The 13,482-nt window shown below is 35.8% G+C and overlaps 1 protein-coding gene across 1 annotated transcript in view; it reads left to right on the forward strand.

Moving 5' to 3' along the window:
* The window catches only part of mRpL16 (mitochondrial ribosomal protein L16), a 165,663-nt gene that overhangs the window by 19,986 nt on the left and 132,195 nt on the right, over nt 1–13,482 (forward strand). Inside the window, exon 3 of the mRNA XM_089086145.1 lies at nt 5,991–6,145. Within this exon, the coding sequence (XP_088942271.1) occupies nt 5,991–6,145 (155 nt within the window). The remainder of the gene's footprint in view (nt 1–5,990; nt 6,146–13,482) is intronic.

The following is a 13,482-nucleotide window of genomic DNA, read 5'->3' on the forward strand; positions in this document are numbered from 1 at the left end:
TGCGTGTGTCCCTGAAACCAGTTATATGGCCACAATATCAGTGATTAGCTGATGGAGCTTCATTGATTCTACTTGAAACTGTTTTTGTCAGTTATTATAATCAATTACTTCAAATTAATTCATGTGTAGTCAATTCTGGTTTTATTTTTAGTGAAAAACAAGGTTATACTTATAATTATACTTGCAAGGTTATACTTATAATATAATTCTAAGGGTGTGGCCGTTATGGCTACCACAAAACTGACCTTTTGCAGTACTTAAAGCTTTCATAGGGTGTGCCATTACAAGCATGTAATGTCTTGCTTGTAGAATAGTACGTAAAGTTACGGCCAGGAGGCCCAGAAACTAATTTTAAAGGCCTACCTTTAAAGATTGAAAATTCTGTATCCAGAGGCCTGAGACAAACTTGTTTTTTTTTTCCGACCGTTTGTTGTACCGTGCGTTTTTTACCAAGTATTTCTTTTTTCGTTGCTACTCTGGCGTGTACACACTGGACGGTAAACATTCTACCATCGCGACATCAGTCGACCATAACAGATCTGATAGATCATAAATATAACTGAAATCGTGCAACAAGAGTTTATTTCATTCATAGTATTGTGTATAACATGAATAGAGAACAAATTCGTGTGTTAACGTTATCTCGTTGTTCATTGAAGAGGAAGCAAAGAAATAGGCTTATTTGGGCTCATTTAGTTAATAAAAGGAGAGAGGAAGTTAGAGCGCTTCCAGTTAGTTCCTTAGGCTACCATCTCGGCGTAGGCGTTAAAATAAAAGATCGTTTCTTTTGCCGTTACTTTATTGTAGTGACAATGGACGGATTCATTGCTGCTGTCGATGTTTGTTTATCGAGCGTTTTCTTCTTGTTTTTTTTTTTTACCGCCCAATGTGTAATTCGAAATACCATCCTATATATCTCTAAGAAACGCTCAGTATAAAAGGGCTCGGTAAAAAACGCCAAGTTTGTCTCGGGTCAGAGGCATGTTTGTTGCATGGGAATTTTTGACATATTGAAGGATTTATTCTTGGTAATTTGATTGTATGTACTTAAAAATTGAATTTAAACTGAAAAGTAACCATTTAAGGGTATTGCGTGCGCATGGAAGATGATGGAAGAGGAAATACCTGCCTTTATGTTGTTGTCACAGAGGATGACTGCTTACTTCATCTACTACGCGCCTGTTCTTTTACCTATCTTTACTATTAATAATACATCAAATATTCCGAACTCTTATAAGGTATAATTTGCAATTAGGTGCATTAGAAGTGGCTGAAAAAGCAATGTTGAGGTTAAATATCAAATTGTGGGCTTATTGATGAAGTGTTCTGCGAACTTCGCCTGAAAAAAAAAAAAAAACTAAGTCCAAACGAAGGAAGTAAAGTCTAGGAATACTACGGCTCCTGAATCTTTCATGCGATTTGTTGCTTCTACAAGTTATTAGTAGTAGTATAAAACTTATCCTATAAAAGTCAGCTTTGCTTTATTTTAAAAGCTCTTTAGAAGGGAATCATGGCATGATTGCTCAACATGTTTACTACTCTACCTTCTTTAACTCAGTTGGGGTGGTGATCCTCCCATAAAACTCTTTGTTTCTCTTAATAAAGTCTCCTTAATTATAGGAGACGATATTCACCATTAAATATGATTTCTTTATTAATTTGTTTTGCAATGATTATTGTAGTTTGGTTAGGGGACTTATCTTTGATTTGGGGAGTTGTCAGTATCTGGGGGTGATGTAGGTAGGTGGTTTGAGGACAAGGTGTCACTAAAGAACGACAATTGGCTGCTCAAGGAAGCTCCAGGGCCTTTGTTAGACTTAGATAGTTAGACCTACTATCCCACATGGGACAAGCTGACAATAAACTGTTGAGGATCGCAACTGAAGCACCGCTAGTAGATTCTATTGGTCACCTGAAGGAATTCTAAGGTTAAAGTACCAATGACAATGAAAATGAATTCTGATTGTGAGAATTGGTTTGTTGAAAACTTAAAAAACCATATATTTTTTAAAATATGGAAAAATCGCGAATTCAGTTTTAATGGAAAAGAATTCCATGTGCAGTTATGTGGTTCTTAGTAGGAGCAGGCACCAAACTTAAAAAAGAAATATGGGTTAGAAATATGTTAAGCACCTATGGAACCAAACAGCTTAAGAATGTGTAGCTTTCCTTTGAAGATCTAGTTGTCATTGGGAATCAACTGATCGTTAATCTTGAATTTGTTACCAACAAAAAGAGTCGTTTCATTCAACTAATTAGTTTTGCTTATGTGCTTTCACAGTTCAGCGAGGCAACATTAATGAAAATAGGGTATTGGTACATGTTATTGATTCTTACACAGATTTCTTACTTCATTTTTTTTGCAAGCCTCATAAGACATCCGATCAGATGATTTGGCTTCCAAAAGATTGACGATATCCAATGACATTGAGCCGGCGGGGCGTTATCCAATCCAATGACATTATGCGATATTGCGCTGGCAGGCTAGTTTTGTTAGATTGCCAGGGTAATTAAGGAACATAACGGCCCTTTTTATTTTGCTAGGAACGAGATTTCTGGTGAAACCTAATACATAATCTGTGATACTGCACTAAAAATGTTATAATTTCAAAATAACAAAAAGAAATATTTTAAAACTCATGTTTTTCAGGTTTGCATAATTATCAGTTGTGTCAAAGAGATCAAAAATATTTATATTCTTATGTCCTTGGTATATTATTTGGATTGTTGGTTGTTAGGGTGGAACACCATCTATAGCTTAGATCGAATAGAAATTAAGCTGCTGTTCCCACTGGCAAAAACTTAGACGAAACTCAAACTTTAAAAAAAACAAACATTTTTTTTCAAGGTTTGAAAAACAAAACTTAGCGCATGTAAATTCGATTTTATGAATTGCACCATGCTGCAAAGATCTGATGTAAGGAAGCTAGACAAAATCCATCTTAGTTCGAACTAAAGCGAAAACTGCGAGTCAGGTTTGAATACTCGATTGGGTAGAAACTCTTTTATTGCTTTAAAACTTTTATTCACCCTGTTTTTACTTTATTGAAAAACTTAGCATATTGGAATTCTATTTTATTGGGCCCACCGTTATGAAGAAACCCGATATAAGGAGGCTAGACAAAATATACCTTAGTTCAGACTATTGGGCAAACTGCGAGTCAGGTTTGACTACCCAATTGGGTAGAAACCCTTCTAGTGCTTTAAAACCTCGGGTGGATCCGTTTATACCTTTATTGGATCAGTTACAACTATGCTTGCGATGTAAAACATCTTTATGCCTTGGTTCTTTTTCCATGATTCGAGCTAGGTGAGATCCATGTGTAACTGTTCTTATATATACTCCTAATTCAATTCAGTGAATATTCCTTAAAAGAATAAAAAACAGTCTATTTAACGCTTATGTTTACATTTTAAAAATATAATACTTATAAAATAAGTAAGTCATTAGCTGTTTTTACTCTCTGACTGCCTGAGCCAGCTAAAGAAGGTTGCTCGTTTGGTACCTTCAAAAAATTGTAAAATTCCTTGACTTCTAAGTGATGTTTTCTTCTTTATTTATTTTTTTATAATATTATTACCTTTTATTCGTTTTTTTTTGTTTTTTTAATTATTATTTATTTGCTTATGCCTCTCCCTCGGGGATGAATGTTTCTGGGCTATGTTGGAAAGTCTCTTGGTTATGTTTAATACTTATGGAACCTAGCTCCGGAATGGTTGACGACGGGTGTTGAGCAATGGATGACATTCCGCATTTCTTTCCTGTTTGTAGTGTGTATTTGAATTTTTTGCTTTTCTTCTCTTTCCCTACATTCCGGGCCATAGAACCTTATAGGGGGAATATGATGTTTTTTTTTCTTTTTTATTATTATTATTTTTGTTTAATAAGTAGAATCTGAACTGTGACTATTAGTGTCGTAACCGCGCAGTAGGAGGCTGTAACACAAGTCCCCATATTTTTGATAATGTATTTTTTAAAGCTCTCAACAAAATAAAAAATAAGGATATATATATATATATATATATATATATATATATATATATATATATATATATTGCAAGTTTAAATCTGAGTTACGTATGGGGTTGCTTGGTAAGTATACGTTCGAAACAGATTGAGATTGATGGAATTAAATTTGATAGTAATTGTTTTTTGTTTTTTTTTTGTTTCTCTTTCTTCGGGATCTTGATATTATTTTGTTTTATTGTGTATGAATTATTTATGTAAGTTTTTTTTTCGGTATAGGGTTTCACCCTTCTGCTTATTATACAGTATACTTGTTGTTTTTTTGTCTGTTTTAATTTTTTCTTCTATTTTTTTTTATCTTTTGTTAGTAGTACACTTTCACAAGGGACACTTTTGGTGTGCTACCGATTGATTTTGTCTCTGTTTTTTGGATAATAAATCGCTATTATTACTATACAGCTTTTTTTCTGACTCTAAATAAAAATATGACGGGAAATTTGCTTATCAAAGCCTGGGATAATTCCATGTAAATAGTAAATTTCTGAGCCAATGTTTGCTTTTTATTCATTTGCGGAGTTTGGGATTCCATTGTCTCTTTATTAGCACTAATCCAATTTTGCGAGTGATAAATATTATTTAAAAAAACAAGAGTTAAATCGGTCAGTGAATTTCACCAGTGTCGGAAAATACGACGTTGAGCCCCACAAATCACTACCCACTTAGCCCTCTCCAACTGTCTTTCAATGCACACCGAGGTACGTACGCAGAAAGTTTTTCAGGTGGGGAAAATCGAATAATAATAAAAAATAATAATTTAAAATTACCCAGAAAATGTGGGAAACCCAGGATTTGGAACGGTCTTGGGTCTGAGGTTCCTTCCTGTGTGTACATGCCTGATTGCACCTTCTGTCCCTATTCAATTTGCACTCGGTTTTACTATTTGTTTCCGTAGAACAGGGCTGAAATATCGGTCCCCTTAAGTAATCGAATAAGAACTCATCCTGTTTGCTGAGAACTTTAGTTTTAGATTTTTCAATTGTTTTTCAATCTTAAAAAAAAATTAATTAAATATTGACGTTTTGAAATATTGAAACAAATGATCAGAAACATTTAATTTGAAACCTTTACAAGTATAGGCCTATATTTGCACTTCTTTCCCTTCTCTCAGATTAACATCGGTCTTTAAATTTCATATGTGGCAGAAAGGACGACATTCAGTCCCAAAAATCACTGCCCCATTCCTTCTCTTTTGAGTTTACACTTTAACTTCGTATTGAATTTGCATTCAGTTTGATTATTTCCGCAAAAGAGGGCTAAACTATCAGTTCCCTTAAGTAGTCAAATAAGAATTGATCGGACTTTCTTATATAGTTTGATTGGTATAGTCTTATATTTTATTCCCAGCTGAATTGTCAAAGCAAAGAGATTTCAATTTCCTTTAAAATGCCTCTATTTACCTAACGGGGATAGGGCCACCAAAAGTGGCAAAGAAATTTATTAAAATCAGAAGACCTGAAGTTTTACATTCGGAATTGGCAGATTCAGTACGGCGTGGAAGTTATATCCGAAAGTCTCAAAGCCATTTTGACCCTAATGTAAAAGGAAGTTGGGGTCATGGTAACCCCCAGAAAATTGGCCCATTTTTGATCTGATTTTTATTTCTTTGTATAGCTTGATTACTCATATTGCCTACGGGGTTTATTAAAAAAAAAAAAAAAAAAAAAAAACACTTTACCCTGCTTAAGCTTTCGCTTGCTTGAACCAGCCCCTTAAACATAGGAATAAAGTTTAGACAAGAAAAGACAATAAAGAAAGAGAAACGAAATCTGCACTGGCGCGGCTCCTGGTCGCAACAACTCTTCCGAACAACAACTCATTCCACCTACTGACACACCCAATGACCCCTGTTTTCATCCAACGAAAAATTTAAACCATTTTTTTGTTTTACTTTTTTTTTGGGGGGGGGGACTTTAGAACGAATAAAATTAAATTTGATTGGTATAATCCTTTATTGTATTCACAGTTGAGTTGCCACAACAAAGACGTCTCAATTTCCTTCCAAAGGTTCCTATATATCCGATTGGGATAAGGCCACCGAAAATGCAAAAGAGGATTATTGAAATGAGAGGACCTGAAATTGTAAATACCGAATTGATACACAAGCAGTATGGAATCGTGGTAGGTTTCTTTTTTCTTTACTTTGTTGTCAAATGTTTCTATTCCAGTTTCAGATACGTTTTTTATTTATATTTATATTTTTTTCGATTTATTAACAAACAATCAATAGAAGCAAAAAACTACTAAGTTAAAAGCAAAATAAAAAATAAGAAAATAACAAGTAGGATCAAAAAATTATTGACGAAAAAAACTAAAGAAAAAAATAAGAGCTAAAAGAACAACTAAAAAATGTACGATTTATCTCCTTTATGGCTTTGGTAACTATAAAAATGTATACGGTATAATAAATTCTAAGAAATACATAGATTACTAATTCTACTTAATAAATAATTTTTTCCAGAAAATATTGTTTTAGTCCGAAAATTTGAAGCGGTTTCAGGATTCTATTTTGCGTTCAAGTTCCTTACTATGACTTGATAATTATAATCAAACAGTCGTGGTAACGAACTGTAAGTAAGGAGCGACCTGGCTCAATAGTAACCGAAACTCTAAAAAACGGAATTTTGATATCAATAGCTACATCAAAAGAATCAGATTTTTATGCTGATTTCAAATGTATAAGTTTCTCCAATTACCTATCAAAAGTTACGTGTCTGAGAAAATTTGCCTTATTTTCGAAAAAAGAGGGAAACACCCCTTAAAAATGACTGAACCTTAATCAAAATAACACCATCAGATTCAGCGTATCAGAGAACCTTACTACAGAGGTTTCAAGCTCCTATCTGTAAAAATATGGAATTTTGTATTTTTTGCCAGAAGAAAGATTACGGCTGTTTGTTAATTTGTGGGGTTTTTTTCGTTGTTTTTTTCCCAGGAGTGATCGTATCGAACCAGTGGTCTTAGAATATCGCGGGAGGGTTCATTCGAACGGAAATTAAACGCTCTAGAGCCCTTGTTTTTTTTTCCAAATCTACCCGATCAAAATTTGAGATGGCCATTTTTTCAGCATGGTCGAAAAATATAATAACTATGTCTTTAAGGATGACGTAATCCCCCACAGTCCCCAGGGGAAGGGCTGTAAGTTATTAACTTTGCCCAATGTTTACATATAGCATTGGTTATTCCGCAGTATACAGACATTTTCAGGGGATTTTTCTGGTAGTGGGGAGGGAGGACGGTCGGGGGTTACGCGGTAGGATCTTTTCATGGGGGTAGGGACTTTGCTATGAAGGGGGCGCCGGATTTCCCAGCATTATTTAAAAAAAGATCAAAAATTAAGTTAAAAAAGTTTTTCAACTGAAGGTAAGGAGCAACATCAAAACTTAAGACGAACATAAATTATTACGTATATGAGGGGGTTCACCCCCTAGTCAATACCTCGCTTTTTATGCTACAGTTTTTTTAGTACGTTTTTTTTTAGAATAAATATGAGCTATTTATTCTAATTAAACGTCCTTTGTGGTTAAGGGGTCATTCTTAAACAATTGGAACATAATTCGAGTTGTTGACTAGAAAGGGAACACCCTAATATACGTAATAAAAATATACGAATCTTGAAGTTCGTTACGTAAGTTGATTCGTAAGTTACGTATATTTATTACTAATAAAAACGTTCGTAAATAAAATTAAAAGTTCTAGTGCCCTTTTTAAGTAACTAAAAGAATTGAAGGGCAACTAGACCCCCTCCTCCGCCCCTTTTTTCTCAAAAGTGTCCGATCAAAATTTCAAGAAAGCCATTTAGCCAAAAAAAGTAAAATTAATATGCAAATTTCGTTCTAATTGTTCGTCTATGGTGAACCAAAATCAAAACCTGCATTAATTCAAAAATGTTCTGAAATTAAATAATAAAAACAAGTTTTTTTTTAACTGAAAGTAAGGAGCGAGGAACAGAAATTATTCGTATATGAAAGGGGCTGTCCCCTGGTCAAGGCCTCCCTCTTTACGCTAAAGCTTGACTCTGTGTCACAACTCTATTTTTTAAGACAATAAAAACTTTAGCGTAAAGAGCGAGGCGTTGAGGAGGGGACAGTCCCTTTCATTTACGGAATAATTTCTGTTCGTTTTAAGTTTTAATGTCGCTCCTTGCTTTCAGTAACAAAAACTTGTTTTTTTTTGTTTTTTTTTAATAAAACATATAACATACTGTTCCTTGTGGGGAGAATTGGTAGAACGCCTGGCAGCAGCTGCTGTAAACAAACTAACAAACACAGATGAAACGGATGCAACCCAAATTCACACTCATATTATGCCAAATAAAATTTACCATAAATAATTTCTACCATTTATCTGTCTGATTGCAGAACCACTGATTATTTTTTTTTTTTTTTTTTTTTTTTTTTTTTTTTTTTTTTACTAACCTTCGTTGAAACAGCTTTGATTTCACTTTTCAATGTTAATATAGACAAATTTTAACCAAAACAAGATTCCTATTTATTCCAATGCTTGATAATAGAATTTATATGTGAAAATCTAGGTCGTTCATAAAAAGATAAGAGTATAGGAATCTTATTTGTAGGAAAGCGACTATTATATGGTCGGACTGAAGGAGGTACTAGAAAAAATGAGTTGAGGGAAATTGGTAGCATAGCTTAGACAGCAGAAACAGTTGTATGATCTGTCACCTGAATTACATGCCTGGGTGCAATATATAGGCTGTCAAACCCCTTCTTTCTTCTTCCGGTGCTATGTAAATTCCCTGCTTTCCTCACGCGCCCCTGAGTCCAACTGGCAGTAGGCCCCCTCTGTCCTGTTTGCACATGCATTCAGGATTTCTTTGAACCTTTGCCACATAGCAAACACAAATTACTATAGAATAGCACGCACCCAGGGTTTTTGCTCTGGGGGAGGGGGCAAAACAAAAAACAGGGGTACAAGGGCGCACCCAGGGCTTTTGTTCAGGGGAGGGAGGCGTACAACAAAAAACTTATAAACGCATTAAGAATTTGTTTACATGCATTTTTGTTACGTTTTTACGAGTCGCACAAAAGTTCCGTGGAGGGAGCTCAAACTCCGTAACTTGTTTTTTGTAGTTTTATACTTCCCATCTTTTATAGTTTTGGTTACCATTGTGCCGCGTCGCTCCTTACTTAATGAACTGTTTGAAAATTTTCAGTTTTTTTCGTACCGCGTTCGGTATTAATGAATATTTTTCCTCTCGAAAAAAACAAAACAAAACGAAAATGGTTTGACTGCAAACTCGTCGCAGCGTTAAGCCAACTGTGATCTTACTGCTAGGACATAATCATCCTCTCGCCATCCTATTTTAAGATTTCTACTTTGCCTACCTGTCCATGTCCAATCCATTCAAATAATTTTCAATCGTATTCAGAAACGAAAACGAAAGTTTAGAAAGAGGCTTTGCGTACTGAACGGATTGTAAAAATTACTGTGGAGACTGCTTTTTTAGGCTTTTCTTTCGGCTTCAAATTTGTTATTTGAGACACGCTTATACTCAAGAGGTAACCCACTTTTAAAAAATCTTGTATAGCAGGTGGCGCGAACAACGTGTATCGCACTTGGTGCATAGTTTGCCGTGTGTTGCACCTTGATTTATGCCTACCTGAAGTATGTCATATGTAGTAAAACAATCGAGGTTTCAAGATACACACTGGGGGCGTTGGGTGGATGAACCCTCGATTTTTCTAATCGGAAAAGCGGGGAATCAAATAGGGCACTCGACACTATTATTAAAAGACCTTGAAGGAACATCTTTAGTGGGAAAAAGTATGGGACCTTTTTCTGTAATTGTTCACTTTATTTCATCGTCCGTGGTCATTGGTTCATGGAAGTCCATCGATCTTATTACGAAATAGAAAAGCCATATCTTGCTTAGAACTGATGAAAAATTAATAAAGAACAAATCTGAGGAATGAAATCCTAATCGTCTTAGTCGAAAAGAAAAGTAATACAAAATCTCTGTTGGGAGGAGAGGGAAGCTTGAAACTTCTACAGTAGATTTCTCTGATATGCTGAATCGGATGGTGTAATTTTCGTTATGATTGGTTGATTTCTTGTATTTCCCCTCTTTTTCGAAAATCAGGCCGGTCTTTCTCAAGCTTATAGCTTTTGATGGGTGACATTCAACTTAATGAATTTCATGTATTTGGAATCAGCATAACAAGAGCATGGTCCATCAAAGAGCTTCCAAAGACTTGGATGAGTGCAGATGAACATACCATTGAGGGCATTGTGGAAGCCCTCCGTTACATTTGTAGTTTTTGCCATACTGTTCAATGTACTTTCAGCGTGGTTCCAGAAGACTGTTATAAATCTTGACAATGTAACCTCCTGTTTGGCAATGGAATGCCACGTACGTAGGTGTCGTTGATGTAATTCGAGAGAAAATCGTAATTATACCTTGGGAAAATGACCACAGAGTTCATCAAACACTTATTCATTATCTTGTAATGGAACAAAAGCTAAGCCCGAGATAATTTTGACGAGGATATTAAACTTGGAGTCTTTTCGAACTCTTGGTTGAGGGCCAGCAATTGAACTTTTCTTATGATAGACTGTTAAAAGTAGAAGAAACATCCCGATAACGTAGAATATGGGAACTCAACTCGAAATGCATCGTCAGAGTTCTACTGAGATTGGCTCTTGGTACTTAATTGCTTGTAGCATCGATATGGGTTTCCGCCCTATTAGGCAAAAGAAAATAAATGCATGGTGGATATGAATCACCAACCTTTGGATATATTGTAGGCCTATATAGCTGGAAAAAGAAGCCGGGGTATCCTCTAAAAACAGTTCTTATCTCTCAAGATACTGTAACATATCTTTATGGCCCAAAGCCAAAATCATTTTGCGAATGTTATGTCTGGAATCGTAAAAGACAAGATTTTGATACAAATCTGGGACTTCAAAAGCCATTGGCTGGGGTTCTCGAAAATTATAATCGTTTTTTCGTCTTTCTAGAAGAATTGACTCTTCTAAGGCACCCTTTGTAGGCATTCTAAAAAGTAGTACTCATTTTCGATTTGAAACTGTTCCCCTAAAAGGTTTCTAGTTGACACAGAGGAAGTGGTCGCTCCTTGTTTAATGTTGGATTTTATTTAAGATATCCTCACACTGATCAGATCACCACAGTTTGAATGCTCACCAGGCTTTGGTGATTGATCAACAGATCTGAATTGGAACAGATCTGAGTTATGTGGCGGTTGGTTTGATGGTGGTCGAGTTATGTGGTGGTTGAGCTATGCGGTGGTTCTGTTGTTTGGTGGTTGAATTTAAGGTAGTATAGCTAAGGGGTAGTTAAGTTCAGGATGGTTGAGTTGTTTAGCGGTCGAGTTGATGGTGGTTGAGTTGTTTGATGGTTGAATTTAGGGTAGTTGAGTTATGTGGTAGCTGAGATCAGAATAGTTCCGTTGTTTGGTGGTCCAATTTTGTTCGAATTTTGAATGGATCCCTTTGGGTACTTATTTTAAGACAACCTGTTTATAGAAAAAAGAAATAGTTTCACATTGGTCAGCTTCTTCTCTTCGCTTATAACAGAGCCATATTGCTTAGTAGTTTTCCATTGACAGTTTTACGGTCTTCTGTCACGATGATTGAATTTGATTTATTGATTTTAAAATTGCTATAAAACGAGACATCTCAATTTATTCTAACTTTATTACAAACAAAAATAAACATCAATTAAATTATGAATAGACCCCCCCCCTGAAAAATAGACCCGCTTGCAGAAGGGTGGCTACATGCAACAACCATCAGACATATCCGATGTCTCCACTAGACTGATATCCCATATAACCATTATTTAATAATAATTTCATTTATATGAGTAATGATAATACATAAGAATTATAAGCCCTTACCTAACAAGTGTCTCTTTAAATTATTTTTGAACTATAGAACTGTATTTTGGATTGCTGTTCATAGTCCGTCGTCAGCTCCGAAAAAACGGGGAAATGAAGAAAAAACAATATAGCCTAAGCTCATTTATCTGAAAAATGGGAACTAAAAAAAAAACTCGAAAAGAAGAACAAAGACGAAAAGGCAAAACAGAATACTGTTGCTTTAATTGTAACTTTGCAATTAAAAATACACGTAATTATTTCGATATTTCGATATTCGAAAAATTTCGATATACAGAAAAATTTCGATATTCGTGCTTGGTTGTAGCTGCAGTTTACTACCCCGAAAGTGCAAAGAACAGAAAAGAACTGATCCAGTATATCCAAAACTGCACTGATGACCTACGCCGCAAACACGCAGCGCCTGCTTTTGTAATCGCTGGTGATTTCAATCAGACTAATAAGGCATGGGTCTCCAGCATGCTTGACCTCAAGCAAGTTGTCTCAATCCCTACTCACGTCAGTGGTAGTATATTAGATCTTATTTTCACGAACAGTCCCGATTATTACGAAGTACCCTTCTCTCTCGGTCCGTTGCATAACTCTGACCATAACACACTTCTTTGGAAGGCCAAAGTTGGCCTTCCAGCACCACGTAAAGTAAAAATTACCACTCGACCTATGACTAAAGAGGCAATTCGTTCCTTTGGACAGTGGATTGGGACGTTTGACTTTGATGAGATTTGCTCTATGACAGATATCGAACAGAAAGTTGATACTTTCAACTCTTTGCTGTCATGTAAATATCACGAACATTTCCCTGAGAAAAAAATAACTGTTAGTGATACTGACAAACCTTGGGTAACACCCGATCTAAAGAAGCTTATCTTAACTCGCTGCCAGTTACATCGCAGTGGGGATATTGTTCAAGCAAATAAACTTCGTAACCGCATTGTTAAACTGTTACGAGCAGCGCAGAAAAGGTACGTTCATGACAAAGTCTCGCCTCTCCTTCAAGGTGAGCCCCGTAGGTGGCACTCTGAAGTCAAGCGTCTTACCGGTAAACGTACCACCAGTGAAATTAAGATACAGAAAGACGACAAAACGCTGTTAAAATCAGCCGAAGTGAACGCCTTTTTCACTTCAATCTGTACTACTCACCCGTCCTTCACCGAAGCCGAAATCGAAGCCCTCATTGCTGACGTCTCTGAAGATACAATCGTTGAAGTATCCGAGTTCGCGGTGTATAAAGAACTTCAAAAGTTAAAAAGCAACTGTGCTTCTTACCCAGGAGAATTGCCAGTTAAACTTTTAAGAGAATATTCTATGTTTTTAGCAAAACCACTCTCATCAGTGATCAATCAGTCATTCAAGGAGCACAAATTCCCGAGTGCTTGGAAAAAAGCCTACGTCCGCGTCTTACCTAAAGTCAAAGACCCGAAGTCCTGCAATCAGCTTCGTCCGATTTCTATTACGCCTAATATGGCTAAAGTGACTGAATTTTTTATTTATAGAGAGCTCCTAGCCCAAGTTCAGCCAGCCCTAGATCCGTTTCAGTACGGCTGTTTGAAAGGGAGTAGTACGACGCATTATCTAGTACGT

Source organism: Artemia sp. Qi Xiang Cuo, chromosome 3 (assembly GCF_049724085.1).
Source record: "Artemia sp. Qi Xiang Cuo chromosome 3, ASM4972408v1, whole genome shotgun sequence".
NCBI lineage: Eukaryota > Metazoa > Arthropoda > Branchiopoda > Anostraca > Artemiidae > Artemia > Artemia sp. Qi Xiang Cuo.